This window comes from Mastigoproctus giganteus, chromosome 7 (genome assembly GCF_048544385.1).
Source record: "Mastigoproctus giganteus isolate SK-2022 chromosome 7, ASM4854438v1, whole genome shotgun sequence".
NCBI classification, from domain to species: Eukaryota; Metazoa; Arthropoda; class Arachnida; order Uropygi; family Thelyphonidae; genus Mastigoproctus; species Mastigoproctus giganteus.
In genome coordinates, this window is record NC_143581.1 from 142,142,491 (window position 1) to 142,165,704 (window position 23,214).

The 23,214-nt window shown below is 36.8% G+C and overlaps 1 protein-coding gene across 1 annotated transcript in view; it reads left to right on the forward strand.

The window, feature by feature from the left end:
• The window catches only part of LOC150083237 (tudor domain-containing protein 1-like), a 657,806-nt gene that overhangs the window by 257,736 nt on the left and 376,856 nt on the right, over positions 1–23,214 (forward strand). The window contains exon 9 of the mRNA XM_090378447.1: positions 19,503–19,596. Coding sequence (XP_090234573.1) covers positions 19,503–19,596 — 94 coding nt within the window. The remainder of the gene's footprint in view (positions 1–19,502; positions 19,597–23,214) is intronic.

Consider the following 23,214-nt stretch of genomic DNA (forward strand, 5'->3'; position numbering starts at 1 on the left):
CATTTTACCCCACGCTCGTAGCTACACAATACTGTACTACTATGCATGAGTTTTGTTTGTTCAGGCAGAGGAGAGTGTCTCATCTGCCTGAACTCACATAACATGAAGCAGTTACCACACTGATGTTGCATGATGCTATTGTGAAAATTAATAAAGAAAAGAGAAGAGTGTCTTGGAATGAATGACCCTTGAAACATTTCTGAAGAAGACGACGACTGCAACAATAAGTGTTGAACCATCAATGAGTGTAGATTTAATCAATGATGATGATGAAGAATAAACATTCTTTAACATTTGTATGACATATATAATTTCTTTATATTATTATAATTTGCTTGATTTTAAAGGCCATGCTTTCATTTCTTTGGATAAATAGTTCTTTGTTTAAGCATTCACAGTTGTTTGCTGGCTTTTATTTAACATTACTATGATCAAATTTCATTGTTGAGAACATAATCCCTGTTTTAAAATTATGTCTATGGGAAACAAACTACTGCTTTACAAGTTTTCTGTTTACGTGCGCTCATTAGGAATGAATTAACTCATCAAGTTGGGAACTACTTATATTTGGATCTTTAGGTGCATCAGAGAGAGAGAGAGAGAGAGAGAGAGAGAATGGAGGTTTTAAGCTTGCCTTAGATATATATTCATATGGTATTAAACAATTTTCATCAACAGTAAGAAAGCCACCTATCTGAGTTTTAACAAAAAAAAAAAAAAAAAACCAGCTGTATTCAATGTTAGCAATTCATCTTATGAGTTCTCTTTTGTTTTTCAAGCAACCAAAAGATAGGTGACCAAACAGCTTGAGTTTGCTCAATAACAATACAATATAGTATTGTTATGAGCAGAAGTCTGAAAAACAAGATGCAGGATATTTCAGAGACTGCTGGTAGTCATTGCGGTACAAGTAAACACATGGGTTGTGTTAGGGTAGCTAAGAATAGAAACAGGTGCATGTATACCTGCGTGTACACCAATGCTAGGAGTTTGGTAAATAAATTTGATGAATTTGAGGTATTGCTCAAAACATCAAAGGCAGATATTGTTGGGATATCAGAGACGTGGTGTCACACAGATATAAGTAATGCGGAACTGGAATTTGGGGAATACAATGTGTATAGAAAGGATAGACAGGACAGGAGGGGAGGAGGGGTTATGCTATTAATTAAGAAACACATAAAGTCCAAGGAAGTGAAGCCAGTCGACATCGATGGACAGGGCAGTGTCGAGTCAGTTTGGTGTGACATAAGCATAGGGAAATCAAAATTGAGAGTAGGAGTGTGCTATAGGCCTAATGACTCTGATGAGTATAATAAGATATTGTACAGGGAAATAGAGTGGGCCAGTAAATCAGAGAGTCTTATAATGGGGGACTTTAATTTCCCAGATATTGACTGGAATTTGTGGGTTGGTCACTCACACACTAGCAAGGCTTTTGTGGATTTATTGGATGATTGTTTTCTACATCAGCATGTTCGTGAGGCAACAAGAGGGAGCAATACTCTTGATCTGATTATCAGTAGTGATTCTTCATGCATTAAGAACCTGCAGATAAATGAACCACTAGGTGGCAGTGATCACAGTGTGTTGAAGTGGGATTTACTCAAGGAGGTAACTACCATCAGAGGTAAAGGGAAGGGTTTTTGTTTTCGTAAAGGCGACTATGATGGTCTGAGACAGTATTTAAATTCTATACAGTGGGACCAACTGATGATGTTACCAACAGCAAACTCAAAATGGGAAGCATTCAAGGAACTAATCTTGGAGGCTACCAGGCTTTACATACCAACTAAGAAATATTGTTCAAGGTTTAGGCCTAAATGGTTGTCAGATGAACTAATGAGACATGTGGCAGAGAAGAAAAATGCATGGGATACATACAAATTAATGGGTGACATGGAAGCCTATGATAGATATAAGTTGGTCTGTAACCAAGTCACAAAGGAGATTAGGCAGGCAAAGGCAGACTATGAAAAATTCTTGGCAAAGGATGCAAAGAAAAACAGAAAAGAGTTCTTTACATACTTGAACTCGAAACGGAAAGGGATGAATCAGATTGGTCCACTGGATATTGATGGTTCAACAGTTGAGGATCCTGCTCAGGTGGCTAACAATCTAAACGAGTATTTTGCATCTACATTCACGCATGAGGAGTTATTCAGGAAGGAGAATGATGTAGGTAAAGCAAACATTGGCAGTGAGCTGGATGATTTTGTAATAACTGAGAGGAAAGTGGAGGAGAGATTGTTGAGGATAAACATAAAAAAGGCAACTGGGGTGGATGGGATCTATCCAGTTATATTAAAGGAGGCAGCAAAGGAAGTATGCAAACCCCTAGCCATAATTATGAGAGCTTCTTTGGACTCAGGGGAGGTACCCATAGACTGGAGATGTGCAAATGTAACCCCAATTCACAAAGGAGGATCAAAGGCTGACACAAGTAATTATAGACCTGTTAGTTTAACTTCTGTTCCAGGTAAATTAATGGAGGCACTGGTTAAAGAAGCACTGCAGGATCATGTAGACAAGAATTCAGTTATAGCTGAGACGCAGCATGGTTTTGTTAAGGGCAGGTCTTGCCTGACCAATTTGATTGGATACTATGATGTAGTCACAAAAGAACTGGATGCAGGGAATAACTTTGATATTATATATTTGGATCTTAGAAAGGCTTTTGATACTGTTGCACATGGAAGACTGCTGCACAAATTGGAGCAGTGTGGCATTGGAGGCAAATTGCTGCTATGGATAAGGGGATGGTTGAGTGGCAGAAGACAGAGAGTGGTAATCAATGGACACTGCTCAACATGGACTAATGTTATTAGTGGAGTTCCTCAAGGTTCAGTGTTGGGTCCGTTGTTGTTTTCGGTGTTTATGAATGATATTGATGATGGGATATCAAGTTTAATGTCCAAGTTTGCAGATGATACAAAGGTTGGCAGGGTCGTTAAGGACAATACTGACGCTATGCTGCTGCAACAGGATGTGGAAAGGTTGAACAGATGGGCTGAGAGGTGGCAAATGAGGTTTAACATCGACAAATGTAAAGTGCTGCATATGGGAAACAGTAACCCCAGAGCAACGTATCAACTCTGCGGTACTACACTGACAGTGGTGGAGAATGAAAAGGACCTGGGGGTAATTGTGCAGGCAGATATGAAGTTCTCTGAGCAGTGCAGACGAGCTCGCAAGAGTAGCTCATGGTGTCTTGTCAATGATATACAGGAATTTTTCTGCAGGGATAAGGAGGTGATTATTCCCTTGTATAAGGCAATGGTAAGGCCACATCTTGAGTACTGTATACAGGTCTGGAGGCCTCATTTCAAGAAGGATGTAGAGCTGCTGGAACGGGTACAGATAAGGGCAACAAGATTAGTAAATGGAACAAAGGGTTGCTCTTACGAAGAAAGGCTTAAGTGTTGCAAATTACAGAGTTTGGAAACTAGGCACCGGCGAGGTGATCTGATAGAGGTGTATAAGGCTTTGAATGGTTTGAGCATGCTCAATGCCAATGGGATTCTACATCTTTCTCAGAATAATCACCTCAGAGGGCATAAATTCAAATTGAGGAAGGACGGATGTCGGATAGATGTGCGGAAATTTGCCTTTGGCCAGCGGGTGGTTGGTTGGTTGGTGGAACCGACTTCCATCACTTGTTGTTGAAGTTGATAGCCTAAACAAATTTAAAGCTCAACTGGACAGGTATTTCGAACGAACGGAGGGGTGAAATGGGAGTGGGTTTTTTTTTTTTTTTTGGCTGATGCTGAATAAGCTTGCTTTCTTGCATCATATGCCTCTGCTAATGCTAATGCTAGTGTCGATGAATAATTACTTGGATTTAATAATTCATATTTGAATTAAAATGAAAATGCTTCTAATTTTGCAGTAAAAACCAAAGCATGTGACAGTTTCTCCAGACCTCCATGTATTTAATGGGTATTAATTCATTTTAATATCTTTACTGGACCATTGCATAATTACTTTTCTTTTCATGAATGTTTTGGAAGATAACCCTTTTTTTTTGGCAGTGTTTATGAAGCATTCTGCACACTTAATGTATTACACTTGCTGTTTTTGATACTTTTAACTAGCCATATTTATATAAAAGAATACTGTATATCTTGTCTTTTGAAGTTGACACACACACGCACACACACACACTTTTTCAAATAAATGGATAATTATAGAGGTTGCCGCCAATTAAAACTTAATGTTAAGATTAATTCACAAATAGAAACTCTTGTAATACATAAGATGTTGTTACAAAAATTATGCTTTTAGCCATTTCTTTGCTGGCAAAAACATTGCATAGCGAGAGAGAGAGAGAGAGAGAGAGAGAGAGAGAGAGAGAGGAGGCTTTAAGCTTGCCTTAGATATATTCACGTGATAATAAACAATTTTCAAAAAAGAACGAAAATTTTTAAAATGATTTTATTACCGTAAACATATTTAGTATTATAAGGATGATAAATGTAATACAGTGCACTATTTATTGCGATCACAATAATCTTACATTTATCATTTTTCAGAAGTCCCAATCAGATGAGTATGAGTACACAGAACAAACATTTACTTACTGTATTCAGCCTTTGGCTTGTGCTGTCACTTTTATTTCTTTATTGCAGTTTATGTGTGTGTGTGTGCAGTGGAAGTGATTAGCATCCATATTTCTTTTTGAACTCTGACACATTTCTTGTCTAGTTAGGAACTATATGAATCAACAGCAGCACATACTCCTACCTGTTTTTACAGTAGAGCATTAACCCTTTTCTAATTCTTGATTTTAATATTTTCTTTATTTGTTTTTAATGGTTTGTATGGATTTCCAGAAACATAGTGACAATTTCATTTTTATTGACAACTTCCTCGAAGAAATAGTGGAAGAAATATTTCTTGATTTTTAATGTTTTCTTTCTGTCTGCTTGACTGTTTTATGTATGTAATTTCAGTTCTTCACCAGTAAACCTCACAAACAGCGTTGAACTGCTGCGTTCTTGTTCCTTCAATTATTATCAATTTAACCGAATCCCAAATCACAATAAGCTATTATATTAACAAAAAAAAAAAAAAAAAAAAAGCAATAATGCTGTCATTAATGAAATTTATCAATGCCATTTTGAAAAAACACACACACACAAGACAGAAATCCGTATACTAACAAGGAATGATGACGACCAATGTTGAATAAAAAAAAAATAATAAATAAATAAATAAGCTGAGGAGAGTGTGCAGATGGCAGGTATGGTCCTAGGGTTTTTGGCACCCTTGAGATACTTTTATTATTATAATAAAAATTTTGAATTTTGTACACCCTGTATGCCCTGCTTACCAGGTTTACCATGTTCCACTGGCCCTGGCAGATGTTACTATAAATGACTAGACACTGAATTGTAAAGAGCAGCATTTCTGCCTTCAAAGCTTTGAGTCAAACATGAAATAAACAAATGTGACCTGCACACAAATGATTTTTATAAAGTAAACACGTGTTATATTCATATCCAATTATGAGTTTGCCTCTACGATCCTCCTTCCCAAAACAAAAAAATCAAAAGGTTATTTATATCTGAGTTTTTTTCCCTTCTTGGGATTTAAAAAAAAAAAAAAAATTTTTATGTGTTTGTTAAATGAGAAAGCATTTTTAACGTGGATGTTAAAAAAAAAAATGCACAACCCTGATGGGGACAGAAGAAATGACAGCTGCAAGCAGGTGAGGGCTGTAATAGGATTTTACTGTAGTGAGAAATGAATTTAAAATTAAACCAATTAACCTCCCCCCCCCCCCCGCACAAAAAAAAAAAATACACCTCAATTTTTGGGTTGTTTTTTAAAACTGGAAATAGTTTAGAAGTGCGTTGTTAACTGAAACTGGTTTTGAACGTGATATCTTTGCCAATGCGAGGATAGAGTGAAATAGGGAAGAAGAAGGAAACGACATGGAGAAATTTATTTTGCAAAATCGTGTTCATTATATAGTGCTAGTTTATGTTCTGAATTTCTCACATGTGAACATAAATTGGAGTACTGTGTTCAAGTGTGGAGGCCACATGTAAAAAAGACGTTGAGCTTCTTGAAATGTCCAAAGATGGGTAACTTGCCTAGTGAGACCAGCAAAAGGGTGTCCATACGAGGAAAGACTTCGGATGTGTGGGTTGGAACTAGGCCTTAGAGGAGATTTGATTGAGGTGTTCAAGGCTCTGAGAGGCAAAAGTAAAATGAATGAGGATAAAATTCTCGCAGTTATGATTCTAGAAATAGGAGGCATAAATTCAAGTTAAGGAGGGGGTGATGTTTAGACTGGATTGCAGGAAGTTTTATTTTAGCCAGTGAGTTATAAATTACTGGAATAAGTTGCCTCCATAGGTGGTAGAGGCTGACAGTTTAAGGAAATCCAAAGGTCAGCTGGATAGCTATGGGAGGAGGGAAACACGCAGGTTGTCTATTTCCTTTTTTTTTATTATTATTTATTAATTATTTATTTTATTTAATTTTTTTTATTATTATTTTTCAGTCTAACTTCAGTAGTAGGGAAAATCATGGAGGCAATAATCAGGGGTGGAATTCAGGATAATTTCGATACAGTAGTGTTGAAAATCCGAACGTCAATAATTCGAAACATCAATAATCTGAATGAGCTAGCATTTATTATTATTTATTTTTTTACGCTGGCCTATTGTAGGAGATGTGGCCTATTGTATGAGATGAGCAGAATTCGAATTAAAGGAGATGAGGGACAAATACTGAATGAGATGTCAACTTGTTTCGGTTAATCCCTAATCCCTAGGTTTGGTTTGAAGATAAAATAATTACAGTAAGTGCCATTTATTGTGAAGACATTTGCAAATTGAATTAGGCGCCTCCGTAGCCAGGTGGGAAGGAGCAGCAGCGCGTAGCACACGCTTCTTGATTAGACCGGGGTTCGAGCCCGTCACCACCAAATATGGAGGATGCGGAAAGGTCAGGGAATGACCACCGCATATCCCGGAGCAATATGGCCTTAGTTGCTAATGCTCCTAAAAACCAAATAACAAACAAACAAATTGAATTTTCATTCTATTAAACGGCAATTCTAATAAGCAAAAATTGGGGGAATGTTATCTGCAGGTTATAAAATTGAAGATATAAAGTACAAACTTAAACATTTATTACTTTACTAATTAGCAAAATTAAGTGATATGTGAAAATCAGAAGAATATTATCCACAGGTTAGAAAAATAAAAATAAATTTATGCTTATCTACATAACTTAATTAATATACATGCAGTACTAACTAAACATAACACTTTGTAATCTAATATTTCATGCACTTTGTAACCTGGTATGGTTTACCAACGATTTTATTCGAAATGTCAAGACGTATCATGAATGAGAAGCCAAAATGGGCAAGGTCTTCCTTATCCTAGACAATGCATCCTCACAACAGTAATCCCAGAATAACATTCCAATCAGGTGGTAGCTCAAGGTGTTGAAGAATGAACCTCCAGTGAAACATTAAACAAAATGGATAATGGTTTCAGGTCGTGTTTCTTCCATCAAACGTCACTATACTCCTTCAACCGGTGGACCAGGGAGTCATCAAAAAGTTGAAGAGAATCTACAGAAAATAATTTTGTCATTTACTTTTAGTAGAAATTAATGAAGAAGCATCATAGCTTTTTTCGAAAAAGCTCAGTCTCGTGAACAGCTGCTACATGTTAGCTGATGTGTGGGAATCACTCACTGTGCAGAATTAAAAAAAATGCATGGAAAAAACTATGGCCTATTGTAGGAGATGAGCAGAATTCGAATTAAAGGAGATGAGGGACAAATACTGAATGAGATGTCAGCTTGTTTCAGTTAATCCCTAATCCCTAGGTTTGGTTTGAAGATTGCGATGAAGGTGATGTTGGGCATGGATGGAAAATGAAATTGATGTCTGTTTTCAATGAAAATGAAATTGTGAATGAAAAAGAAACTGGAGCTCCTGAAAATGATACGGACAAAGATGACGACAAAGAAAATGACATCAACACTGGACCTATGCATGCTGAGGCATTCACCATGCTAGAGACTGCAGTGACTTGGTGCAAGCAACCAACTGAATGCTGTTCACATCAACTGCTCTTGGTGAAAAGAGAGGGAGCAAAGAAACGAAGTTTGAAAATGGTGCAGCAAAAAACAAGTAATTACAGTAAACCCCCGCGAATAGTGGGGGTTATGTTCCTGAGAAATGTCGCAAATACCGAAAACGCGAATACTGAGTTATGGCTCCCATAGTAATTCCAAAGTATGAAATATATAAGAAAAACTAGTCTAAAATTTTGTCTATGTATGTATTATATGTACCTTCATAATATGACTATGTACGTAGACAGTACACAGTGAAATGCAAGCATATGGTATCGAAATGAAAATAAGAAACAATTTAATATTAAATGTAATATTTATTAGAAATTTCAAACAAGTCTTTCAAACCAATTTCAAATTATCACCAGTTTCGCTAGTGTTGATAAAGAAGTTTTGCCTTTTCACGAATGATGAGTGAACTTAACAGAATTTTATTTTGAGTTCGGTCTTCTATCCACAGATTTAAAGCCTTTTCCATTTTTTCTAATTTAACATCACGAGTTACAGAGCAAATTTTTGAAGCAATTAGCGCATTTTCACAGACACTACCGCGGATTTTTTCTTCCAATTTTTTGATTGATCGTACCGTTGACTTTTTAATTTTGTAATGTTTTGCCACTGAGGAGACACTTTCACCATTAGAAATTTTGTCTAATAACTCAATTTTATTCGTTAATGTCATCACCTTCTTTGAAATTTTCACATTCATATTCCCTTGTTATTTGTAACCATATTTTTGTACGGGTTAGAAAGAACTTGTCCAAATAAAGTCAATTTCTTCTGTTAACACACTCGAAAAAGTCTGTTTTACACTGCAAAATGGTAGATTTATCACTTTTGTAAGCATATCAATTTATAAATTGATAAATTTATTCAATTTATAAGCATATAAATTAAAAACAAACGACGAAACCTTCCATGGCAAGCCCATAACACATACTGAACAAGGCTTAGCGAGAAACATCCACACTCGCAATTTTGTCACCCCTCTCCCCCCACCCACTGAGTGTTGTTTTGACTGTGAAAGATAATTTTAGCCATGCCCATGTTTTTTTATGGCGGAAAATGTTCACGGTGCTTTAAAAGTCACATTTTTTTAGGTTTCATTTTATATTAAATCTGCGACTGTGAATACGCGAAACCGCGAATACAGATACAGATGGGGTTTACTTTATTTTCAGTAAAACTTATCCATATGTGTTATTGTAGCTGAAAGTACCATTTGATTTTATTTTATTAATGATTTTAATTTTTTATTTTATTTTGATTTTATGATTTTATTTTCAAACTTACTAAACCTTTTTTTTTTTTTTTTTTGTCAAGTCTCCAGAATGGTATTTTTGAAAAGTTTGGAAGCTCAAACTATCCCTGTTCCCAATTTGTTCGAATTATTGACACTGTACTGGATTTTTTTTCTTTTCTTTTCTTTTTTTTGGTAAGAGTTCAAAAACAATGCTTGTTGCATTTGCATGGGGGGGATGCTTCAGTTTCATACTCTGTGGTAATAAGCTCTCGTTTTAAAGCAGTTATACTACTGATTTAGTTGTGTGGCCAGTCTTCTTGACACTGTTAGGTGTATGATTTAATTTAGCTTTTGAATGTCCACATTTTTTTTTTTGTTTGGTGTGTTTAAATATATTATATATTGATGAAGTCACATATGATGGAAAATAGAAGCTTAATATTAGAATTGCAGAGGGCTCACTTTAAGCAACAAATGAACTCACTATGAAATATATGAAAAGCATCTGCATTTCAACTATTGAAGTTATAGATATTACTAATGGGAGTAGGTGAAGAAAACTCTGTTTTGTGTATTATTTATACTGTCATTAATTATTTCCCTAAGACCATTCCAAGCTACGAACATGTTTTTGATATGAGAAATTTGTGTATTAACGAAATAGGAACATATTGAGAACGTGGTTGTAAAGAACTCATTTCTTTACGTAGGTTTTGGGAAAAAATTTAATGAAGAAAAATTTATATATTTTCCTGTTTCTAAATATCTTTTTTAATAGCTTATTGTTGCCCCTAGTTATGGAAAGATCAAGGAAGTTGGTGCACCCCTCATTTTCTAGTTCTGTTGTGTAACCTGTGGTGAAAATAATTAAATTTGTTATATTTAATTATTGTCTTTAATTATTTTCATAAGTCTGTATATCCATAAGTCTTATGTTTTGTAGATGACTGTGAAATGTTTTCCTCTAATGAGTAATCTGGTAAAATTTATGATAAATGAAGAATTAAGTTTTCATTCTCATAATCTGACCTCAGTGCTCATATGAATCTCACCAAACATTTCCCACGAGTGCATTGTCCTGAAGTTTCATCAGCCAATGAATTAAAAATTTTATTGGGGTTGATTTTTAATGTTATTTTTAAGGTTATTGATATGTGAGGGGCATTTGAAAAGTTCAATGCCTGAGTATGAAGGATATATTTGAGATGTCTTGTAACATGCTCACTGCACAATTACCTCCAGGTCCTTTGCATTCTATACCACCCTGAGAAGTACCACACAGTTGATATGTTACTCTGGAGTTACTGTTACCAATATGGCGCCTGTGTAGACAAGTGAGCAGGAGCAGCATTGCATAGCACACACTTCTTGATTAGACCGGGGTTCGAGCCCGTGACCACCAAATAGGTGGTCAATACGGCCTTAGTTGCTAATGCTCCTAAAAACCAAATAACAAACAAACAGCTACCCATATGCAGTACTTTACATTTGTCAATGTTAAACTTCAGTTGCCACCTCTCATCCCATCTGCTCAACTTTTCTAGATCCTATTGCAGTAGCGTACTATCATTAACAACCCTGCCAACCTTTGTATTGTTTGCAAACTTAGACATTAAATGTGATATACCTTCATCAGTATCATTAATAAATACAAAAAACAACAGTGGACCCAACACTGAACTCTGGGGGACTTCACTAATAACAGTACATGTAGAGCGGTGTCCATTGATACCACTCTGTCTTCTCCCACTCAACCATCCCTATATCCATAGCAGCAACTTGCCCTTAATCCAAGTATATGATATCGAAATTATTCTTTGCATCCAGTTCCTCTGTGACCACATCACAGTATTTAATCAAATTGGTCAGAAGACAAGAATTCCCCTTAAACCCATGCTATGTCCAAACTAAAACTGAAGTCTTGTTTAGATGATCCTGCAGTACTTCTTTAACCAGCGCCTCCATTAATTTCCCTGGAACAGAAGTTAAACTAACAGATCTGTAATTACTTGTGTCACCCTTTGATCCTCCTTTGTGAATTGGGGTCACATTTGCACATCTCCAGTCCATGGGATCTCCCCTGAGTCCAAGGAAGATCTCATAATTATGGTTATGGTTTGCTTACTTCCTTTGCTGCCTACTTTAATATAACTGGATAGATCCCATCCACCCCAGGTGCCTTTATGTTTATTTCCAACAATTTATGCTCCACTTTGTTCCCAGTTATAACAAAATCATTTAGCTCACTGCCATATTTTAAAGCACCTCTAGTATTCTCCTTCCTGAATAACTCCTAATGTGTAAATATTGATGTAAAATACTCATTCAGTTGGTTAGCTACCCGAGCAGGATCATCAATGGCTGAACCATTGGTATCAATTGGATTAATCTGATTCATCCCCTTCCTTCTAGAATTAACGTAAGTAAAGAACTCTTTGCTGTTCTCCTTTCCATCCTTTGCCAAACATGTTTCGTAATCTGCCTCTGTCTGCCTAACCTCCTTTGTGACTTGATTACAGACCAGCTTATATTCGGCGCAGAAGACACAGGTGACACAGAAGTTTATGGTGGCTATAGGTTTCTGTGTCACCTGTTAATTTATATGTATCCTATTTAATTTTTCTACTCTGCCACATATCTCATTAGTTCATCTGACCTCCATATAGACCTAAACCTTAAACAATATTTCTTAGTTGGTATGAAAAGCCTAGTAGCTTCCAATATTAATTATTTGATTGCTTCCCATTTAGAATTAGCTTGGTAACATCATCAGTTTGTCCCACTGTATAGAATTTCAAAACTGTCTCAGACCACTGTAGTAATTTTATGAAAGTAAAAATTCTTCCCTTTACCCTGATGGTAGTTACTTCCTTGAGTAAATACCACATCAGCACACTGCAATCGCTGCTACCTAGCAGTTCCTTTATCTTCAGATTCTTAAAGCTTGAAGAATCACTACTGATAATCAAATCAAGAGTATTACTCCCTCTGGTTACCTCTCATATGTTGCTGTTGAAAATAATCATCCAATAAATTAACAAATGCCTTTCTAGTGTGGAAGTGACCAACTCACAAATTCCAGTCACTATCTGGGAAATTAAAATCCTCCATTATAAGACAATCTGATTTACTGGTCCACTTTATTTCTCTGTACAGTTGTTCATCACACACATCAGAGTCATTGGGCCTATAATACACCCCTACTCTCAATTTTGCTTTCCCAGTGCTGATGTCACACCAAACAGACTCAACATTGCATTGTCCACTGGATGCACTTTGTTAGATTTTGTTTCTTAACTAACAGCATAACCCCTCCTCCCTTTCTGTACACATTGTACTCCCCAAATTCCAATTCTGCATTGCTTATGTCTGTGTGACACCACGTCTCTGATATCCCAACAATATCTGCCTTTGATGTTTTGACCAAGACTTCAAATTCAACAAATTTATTTACTAAACTCCCAGCATTGGTGTACATGCACCTGTTCTTATTCTTAGCTACCCCAACACAGCCCATGTATTTACTTGTTCTGCAATGACTCCTAGCACTCGCTGAAATCTCCCACACCTTGTTTTCCAGACTGCTGCTCATTACAATAGAAGCAGTGCAAGAATCACTTTCACCTCTGCCAGCGGGTACTATTAATCTATTAGTCCATGTATCCCTCATGCTAGCAGTTTTCCGACCCACCTAACACTGTCTCGATATTATCAGCAAATATTCTTGCACCCCTTCTATTTAAGTGTATCTCATCCCTTTAGAAGCAGTCTCCCCTGTAAACAAGCATAGACAATGCTGAGAAAATTTCTAGCCCTTGAGCTTTGCACAATCTCCCCATGTCCGAATTGATCGACAAGGCTCTCATCATATACCCCCTCCTATTGTGTCTGGGCAGAAATGCAGACACTTTCAAATTCATTCTTAACTCTCAGCTTTTTTTTTTTTTTCAACATTGACCTGTATTTTTTAACTAATTCTGCCGTTCTCATACTCTTAATATCTTTGGTGCCAACATGTACAATGATATGCCCTTTCTGCCCTTAAAAGATGTTATCTGCTCTACAACATCATCAACGTTTGCCTCAGGCAAACATAGACTGGAATTTTCATATCGAGATCCTCTGTTATTTCTATCATTAGTAGTGGCAAATGATGCAAGAAAGCAAGCTTATGCAGTGCCAGAAAAAGAAAAAAGAAGATACTTCGCCTATTCGTTCCCTCCAATAGTTTGTGTAATTCTTCTTTGAATTTATATAAGCTTTCAACTTCCACAACAGATGGAAGTTTGTTCCAGCAATCAACCACCCGCTGACAAAAGGGAAACCTCCACACATCTATTCTGCAAACGCCTCAATTTGAATTTGTGCCACTTATGTGTGTTGTTTGAGAAAGGGGAGGAATCCCATCAGTATTGAGCTGCAATTTGTAGAATTAAAGCCTTTCTTGGTAAGAGCATCCCTTTGTTTTCCTCACCAATCTTGCTGCCCTTCTCTGTATTCTTTCCAGAAGTTCGACATCCTTCCTAAAATGAGATCTCCTGACCTGTATGCGGTACAAAATATGTGCCCTGAACATTACCTTATGCAATGGGATAATCACCTTCTTATCCCTGCTAGCAAAAAATCCCACGAGCTGACCTGGCAGCCGGTCTGCATTCCTAAGAGAACTTCATGTCCTACTGCACAATTACTCCTTTTTTTCATTTTCTGCTACCCTAAGTGTAGTACCAAACAGTCGATTTTAAACTTCCATTGCCATTTCTCAGCTCATCTTCTTAACTTTTCTAAGTCCTGTTGCAGTAGCATATACTGTCATTACCATCATTAACCAACCTTTGTATTATCTTTAAACTTGTACTTTAACCCTGATGCCTTCATGAATATCATTGATAAATATAGAAAACGATGATGGACTCAACACCGAACCGTGCGAGACTCCACTAATAACATTAATTCACGAAGAGCAATTTTGTAGAATTAAAGCCTTTCTTGGTAAGAGCATCCCTTTGTTTTCCTCACCAATCTCGCTGCCCTTCTCTGTATTCTTTCCAGAAGCTCGACATCTGTCCTAAAGTCCATTGATTACCACACTCTTCCATATTGATGAAAACAAGATTCCCTGTCTTCTTCTGCTCTACTTTCCCTTTATCCATAGCAGCAGCAATTTGTTCTTAATGCCATACTGCTCCAATTTGTACAGTAGTCTTCCATGTGTGACAGTGTTAAAAACTCTCCTGAAATTCAAGTATATTATATCAAAATTATTTTTGACATTCAGTTCCTTTTTGACCACATCACGATATCCAATCAGATTGGTCAGACAAGCCTCCCTTTAACATACCCATGCTGTGTCTGAACTATAACTGCAGTTCTCGTATAGCTGATCGGCATACCGGTGATGGTTGAGTAAATTAGTGCTCCATTGTTTGTATTAAGTCTGGTTAATTATTTTGTGTTTCTCATATTAAATTTTGTCCTGCAATCCTTATGATAGGATGAGTCTATTGGTGTCTTTTTCATGCTTAACTTCTAAGGTGTTGAACAGAAATGGAGATTTTAAAAATTTTGAATAATATCGTTTTTCTCTATGATGTGCACTATGATGACACCCTTTAGATTCGGCAGTTGTTTTTCAGATTCCATTCAATTATAAATTAGAGGTGCTTCAGATTGAAATAATCTGAATCTATATCCATTTTAATATCTTGTGATAGAACTGCAATGACTTTTTAAATTATGTATTTTGTGGGTGTATCAATGTGTTCTTGGCCAGTTACCCCCTCTCTCTGGGAGCTGGTTACTCTGTTTTGAAAATGCGGCCATGTGGAGGATGGCCATTCTTTCTTCTCCAGTTGAAGAACAAAGTCTGTGGTGCTTCGGTCACATGACTCAGCTCCCATTGGTGGACACAGTTCCTAGGTTGAAGTAGTGATTGATAAACTCAATTTTAGTAATCAAACTGATCCCAGTTTAATAATGATGTCATGGTATGGAATTAATAGTCGATTTTTTATTAATATTTTATTATTGGCATCTGTTAATAATGATTTTTGTCTTTAATCTGGTGTCAATTAGTGCTAGTTTGTACTGTCATACTCAACTGACATCGTATTACAGTCACATGATCTTCTAACATAATACTGAATTAATTATGGTAGATTATGATGCCCCTTCTGGAAGTAATTGGAACTAATAAATATCAGGGAAAAATCTTTAGCCTAAAATAACTTATCTGGAAACCAATACTAAAATCGATAATCTGCTCTACCTTATTGGATTTTCATCGAAACCAGCACAAATATAAAGTATGAGTTCTCGTGAAGAGTCCAGCTCCTCAGCTCTTTACTGTCATTAATTTACTAGTTGTCGGCTTCCCTGCCAACCACTACCAAGGCAAGAGTGCCAGAATTAGTAAGTTTTTCCCTAAGAGCAGTCAACTAGTTGGAAAGTCTCTATTGATGGAGATGCCTTTGACATCTCCATCAATAGAGACTTTCCAACCCATGATCCTCTGCAATATGAAGCAATGCCAGAAGAATACAGTGAAGTAATACAAACAGCAGTTACTAGAGCCTCGTATAGAGCAGCAAGAAAGAAAGTCCCATGCAACAGACCCTATGCATGGTGGAACACGGAACTTATGACATTAAGGAGGGAAATCCATCGGGCATGAATGCAATATCAGAACAGACAAATCTGGCCAGCAGCAGATGTCGAAAGACTACACAGGGAATACTTGAATAAAAAGAACACATACACCTAGGCATAGCAACTAGAAAGCGAGAAACCAGGGCTACATATGTCCTAGAATCTGGAAATTCAAACCCCTGGGGCTACTGCATAAAATCATACCACGAAAAACCTTCACAACAGATGTTTCTGGCACTGTTCTGGCTGACCAAAATGAAACCACCAACTGAACTGACTTTGTCAATGCCATCATAAATAAGCTGTTCCCAGATGACACCCTCAGAATGACTTGCCGGAACACAAAAGTATCCAGAAGAAGAAGAATACCGAATATATAATACAGGCCCAAGCTGAACCATTCACCAGCCTGGAATTGAATCAGGTCCTTAAAAAAGGTAAACACCAAAAAATTCCCAGGACTGGATTTAACTGAATATGTTTTCATCATTAGATTTTGCAAATTAAAGCCAGATCATATTTTATTACTGTTACAATAAATGCCTCCAACAGTCAAAGCTCCCCCAGCCCTGAAAGGTTGTGCTGTTCTGCCTGATACCAAAACCAAATAAACCAATAACAAACCCTTCTTTGTACAGACCAATTGCCCTGCTGGAAAACCTGGGCAAGACCTTGGAAAGACTAATGACCATCCAAATCACGAATTTCTTTCTTTCTCTCCAAAGGTATGATTTCACCAGCCCAATATGGATTCACCCAGGGCAGATCATGTAAAGACTCCCTCTCTCTGATATGATCCTGCATCTGGAACCTTCTCAATCCAAATACTAACTCTCTGTTTATTGACATTGAGGGCGCTTTCGATAATGTATGGTGGGAAAGTGCACTGGAAAGTCTTTGCACAGCAGAATGCCCAAACAATCTTTATTGGCTGTTCAGAAGCTACTTCTCACAATGCACAATAATAGTTAAGTCAAAATACTACCAAGTCCATAAACCCATCCACCAGGGGTGTCTTCAGGACTCTATCCTTGGGCCCTTAGTGTGGAATATGGTACTCCAGAGCTAGCTTCAGTAACAGCTTTGAAAAAATGAAAATCATAGCACTCGCCAATGATCTCACCATTGTGTTTGGCAGTCATTCCAGAGCAGCCCTCGAATCCACAGCACAGTAAGTACTCAACCATCTCTCTACCTGGACTGTACTCGACAGATTTCAAATTAGCCCTGCCAAAGCTAAGATGGTGGTGTTTAAAACCAAACTCGACTTAAGAAGTCCCCCCTACAAGTCAAAATCAGTGGAACCTAGCTATCCTTCATAGAACACACTGAAGTTCTGGTAATAGTAATAGACAACCACCTGTCTTTCTTCCCCCATCTACAGCATCTGAGTTCCAAGGCCAAAAAGTTCTCCGCCGCAATTATAAGGATCTCAAGAAGTGAGTGGGCACTCTCAAAACAAACCATTCTTTATTATAAAGCTATGTTTCTCCCAATAGTAACCTATGCTGCTGGGGCTTGGTTTCACAGAGTACCCATCGTTAAGATGAAGGAAAAGCTAAACTCTATACAAAGAGCAATGTTACTAATGACCCATTAAATCTGCCATACAGTTTCTACAATGGTTCTCCAAGTTATAGTGGGCACCATCCCTCTCGACCTTTATGCAATCTATAAGGGGCTCTGCTATCGACTTAAAAAAAGTATTCCTGCAATGAACCTGGATATAGAACTCTAACTACGGATGTAAAGTGGGAGAAATCTCATTGTCTCAGTGAACTCTTTATGTGGCAGACCAGATGGGATACTTCTATCGTAGGGGCCCAGAGTTTTCTTCTGGATGTAACCTTTGTGACTACTAAAAGGAATGCCTGATGGTTCTCCCTCAGCTTTGAATCATCTTTTCTCATTACCGGACATTTTGTATAAATGAGAAACTGCATAAGCTGGGACTCATTGACACTCCCCACTGCATTTGCAGACAAAGTGAAAGTTGGAAACATTTGCTTTTGGAGCATGTACATTACCACAACATCAGAAACAGTCTCCAGGACTCTTCCCCCCCCCCAGCAGATCTGCATCAACTGATATATACTCAGAACAGCATCGAAGCCTTCCAGACCTTTACAGCTCAGGTATTTGCCTGGAGGAGGACACTGATTGCCAATCACCGACGTGGACATCCCGATCATTAACAATGCCACTGCCAATTCAAAGTCACTACTTCCATTGACTGTTACTCCACTGCAAATCCCCCCCACCCCTCTAACCCGTGTTGTGCAGTGATTCTGAGGCCTGCCCTGGAACTAGGAGCAGCCTTAACCCATTTTCTCTTCTTTTTCACTCTGTCCTGTGAAGGATGAATTTTCTCGTGTGGGATGGAAAACCTCTCTCTCTCTCTCTCTCTCTCTCTCTCTCTCTCTCTCTCTTTTTCTTTCTTTCTCTTTTTCTGCTGGTACCCCAACTTATCTTTACCTCCTCACTGTAGCCAGGGTGCTGGATTAAATGTTTTTTACTTTATTCATGCTCTGTTCTGGGACTTGGGTTGCCACTGGTGCTTACCAGACAGTTTCTTCTTTTTTTTTTTTTTTTTATTGCATCATGGGAATTTTTTCCCCCTCTCTGGAGTGGGCTCCCAGAAATCTGGCCCACCATGGCAACATCAGGTGGGTCAGAGTCTTGTATCGACACAGTATGCGCTCCATTGTGACTGGCCCGTCTTCCCGTGGTGTGGACGAGTACTCAGAATCATCTGTCCAGGTGACTGATGCTTCTGGGCCAGAATATAACAACAGAACACACACACAAACCTATACTACTCACATTTGTGGGCCTCTTACAGTGGTACTGTCCTGCACAGAGATATGAGATGAACTCATGTTCTAGGAGCTGTCGTTACACAAACGCATGTCCACATGTTGTCTAGATGAATCTGCAGTGCTTCTTTCCCTAGTCGCAGAGTCAGTAAACTAATTGTTTGTTTTGAAATGTGGAATTTAGTGCTATTTATTTAATTTAATCTAATTGTAATTATAACACTACCAAAAAACAGTCGCAGCTCATTCAGTTACATAATTTTAAAATTAAAAATTAATTTGTTTAATTCTATACATAAACTCAGTTTCTTACCAAACCTTTTGAATGATATATGATATGTTTTAGTGGATTCAGAATTCAAGATTGATATTGTGACAAAGCTACGTTTAGGAATGGTTTTGATATTTTTTAAGGTTTAGTTTACAGTATATTTCAGGTGCATTATAGCCAAAGTAGCTTATGCGCCATCAAACCTCCATATCAACAACAGTATATTTTCTCATGCAACTTAGAATAAAAACATTATGGGAATCCTGTTGTCTCTTAACTTTACTAGGCATGCTGGACAGACAACTTACGTGATTGAGACTTGCTAATATTAGTGGGTCTCGATCACATAAGTTGTCTGTGCAACATGGCTATTCTTAGAATAGAACTTAATGAATAATGTTAATATTTATTTTTTCAGAGTCATGTTGTTGCATTCAACCTCAACACCATCATCATCATGTTATTTCACCAAAAGCTGTGCCAATTTTCGAAAAAGTGTGTAACAGAATGGCGTAAGTTTAAATGTTTTATTTTATTATAAAATACCTTAAATTAATTTTAATGTTGACTGTATTGAACTGTACTGAAGCCGTTGTTTATTTTAGGGATTTTTTTTTAAAGTTTTAAAGACAGGTAGAATGGCAACTTGTACAGTATTTCAAGACTCTATGCATTTCCTTTAACAGCCAATGAGAATTGGCTGTTAAAGGAAGCGCATATAGCCTTAGAAGATGCCAGAATGTTATGAAAAATGCTGTAGTATGAAATAAAAAACATTAAATGTTGTAATACTGGATTTTATTGTTGCTGTGGAGTAGAAGAGCTTGATATTTTTCTATGTTATTTAGTGAAGTGGAAACTGTGACTAAAGCTTATTTGGAGTGCAAAAAGCTCTTGAGTACTCTTCGTAGAGGTTCAGATGAATATACAAGTATTAAGTATGATATATTTTTTTGAGATATCTTGCATATGCAAGAAATCTAAAACACCAATATTGTATCGCAATGGCAACCATGCTTACCTTGCCATAGCGATGATACAGGATCCTGTTATGGCCTTAATCACACATTCCATGCACTGTCTGTTGAAATAATTGTGTGTCAAACAATCCATGATTATTTTTGTAAGTGGTTCAATGTGTTTTCATATTTATTACCTAGTAATATTCGTGTTTTCCTTCTTTGAACATATTGCGAGCATTCGCTAGGTTCAATAAACAAAGAATGATGGCATCTTGGCTGGCAATCGCTTTATGTTTTTGGGCTGATTTCTTTTAATGTATCACATGTAAATATTAATTTTTTTTTTTTGCCACCACATATATGGTCATTTATCTTTATAGGAGCAATGTTATTTTTGCAGATTTATGTATCTCTCAGCAATATTTCAGGTTCCAGATCGTGCCACATGGCCATTGTAACTTTGTATAGCATTATTATCCTTAAATATTTCCTTTGATCTTGTATATAACCTTTAATTTTTTAAAATTTAATGAGATTGTTTGCTTTGTTTACTTTGAAAACTTCAAAGCATCATTTGATTACCTCAGTATGTTGAGGTTAATCCTGTGTACAGTGTTTAATTTTTGTATAGTTGTTAAGATACTTGTTTTTTTAACAATTTTTGGCTAGTCTTTGGCTTGAACTTTGTTGGGCTCTTGGCATCCCTTTCTTCTTCTTCTTCTTCTGCTGCTGGCTAGTAGCCCCTGGTCTACCTTCCCATGGTGGCATGTTTCCGTCCTGCTGATTCTGGGTAGCCAAACAGCCAATTCATTTCTGGCTCTTTCTACAGAATCCTGTATCTTAAAAGTGAAACGAGGCGGAGATGAACTAAGGTTCCAGGTGCCGCCCTACACAAATACATACATACATACTGTCTCAATTTGAGACTCTGATCTGCTTGATGTTGTCAAAAGGTGAGCCAGATTTCTCTGGGAATCCACTCCAGAGAAAAAATAAATAAAAATATCATGGTGTAAAAAAAAAAAAAATAAATAAATAAAATAAAATAAAATTCTTCTTCTTCAGCGTATCAATCTGTCGACTGGTTTTCCCCTTTGATGAGCTGTTTCCATTTCTCCCGGTCTTGTGCTAGGTGTTTCACTTCTGCGTAGCTTTGAAGCCCAGTTTCCTTCAGAATTGTATTTATGATGGTGTTTCTTGGTCTTCCTTGTTTTCTTTTTCCGGTATTTTGTCTTCCCCAGTAAAATCCCTGATAATAAATCCCTGACCAAATACAGGAAAATGGATTATATCTCCATGGCACAACTGAAATATCTTAAGGCAAGGAAAAATAATGTACTATATTTAGTACATTATTGGGGTCTTATTAACAGGTCATCTGTTAATAAGACCCCATAATATAATTTTTAATAATTTATAATAATTTATTAATAAATTATTAAAATAATTTTAATAATAAATAAATAAATAAATAATAAGTTAGTTTTTTCCAATACATCACAATTTCTCTGCAGCTGCAGAATCGGTACTGGCAACTTCACTGCATACTTTAACGTTGTGGAAACCAGTGTGATGCTTGAACCTATTAAACTGCCTGTTGGTTGCCACGAACGCGTAGGCTAGTGGTCAGGCGTGCGGGTGCGTAAGTACACGTGCATTGAGTGACCGGGTTCAAGCCTGTGACTACTGAATACAGTGCTGTTTCTTGTATTCTGTCTATCTTTGAACTCCTCTGACCGTTTGGTCATCCTGGAGTATAAACAGAAAATTTATTTATTTATTTTAACTTGGGTTGGGGTTCTCTGTACTTATCCTCAATATCGTTATAAATACTTGTTGCTTTTGCTTGAATGGTCATTAGACTTAGGGGCACTCACTTCTGAATCTGATTTTCCACTACAGGTGACCCCCGTTTAATGCTGATAATTCGTTCCAGGAAAACAGAGCGCTAAGTGAATCCGTGCTAAGTGAGCGCCGCATTCCCATAAGGTAACATATGTATTTGTGAGTTGCAGTCGGTGCCATGGGATATTTCCTGATCAATAATAAACAGTAGTGAAAAGATGCACAGATGTCGGTCAAAATATTTAATATTCAAATATTTGTACATACAGAATATTCTGCATTACATACGTATATAATTATGTGGTAACTACTTACGTATCAAAATTAAACTTAAAATTCCAATTAAAATTGCATTATAGCCATAGTAACTTATGTGCCATTAAACTCCCAATTAAAATCATAAATTTAATTGATCTAAATTGATTTAATTTAATTGATGAATTTAATCAAGAAAAATGTGTCGATTTTGGGTAGAACTTTGGCCCTTTTCCAAAAAAACTAAAAGGGGTATTAATTTTAAATTCCCTGCTGTGTTATCACCCAACAATAAAGTCAACCGATTCTTCGCCGCTTTGAAACCTGGCATGCTTTTTTCTTCTTTCAATATGAAACTTCTTTTAGGCATTCGTTTCCACAAAAGTCCTGCTTCATCTATGTTAAAAACTTGAAGTATAACACAATATCCCTCTTCAATAATTTTAACAAGTTCTTTTTTGAAAGTTTCGGCTCCTTAATCTGCGCTTGCATTTTCTCCCTGGATTTTAAATCTATTCAACCAGCCCTTACTAGTTTTAAATGGTTCCACATTTTTTTTTTTTTTTTAGGTACGTTTTCTTCAGATCATCATATTGGCTAATCTTTCTCTCACTCTCTCTCTTTTTTTTTTTTTTTTTTTTATAATATTTAACTTAACAGAATTCTACATTGGTTATTATCTTCAATAAAATCCTAATAGCCGGCCTAGCCCTAGTTGCTTGCAATGGAACAACTATCGTTCCCGCTGCTAAAATTAATTCTTTATTTTTTTTATAATTGTTCTTACAGTTAAACTTGCAAGTCCTAAATTATGGCACACATCCGCTTGTCTTTGACCGGAATCGATTCGCTTCAAAATGTCTAATTTAATTTTCAAATTCAGTCTTTTTGTTACATTTATAGTCTTCGAACTGCGTCCAGACGTTGCTGCTTTTTCATTCTTATCGGCCATTATTAACTCTTCAGAAATGTAACTGCGTTGGTTGCATTAATTACGATACAATGTTCGAGTAAACTGTCTGTTACGCACAATGTCTAATACTGTACTGAGTGATCATTCGTGTATTA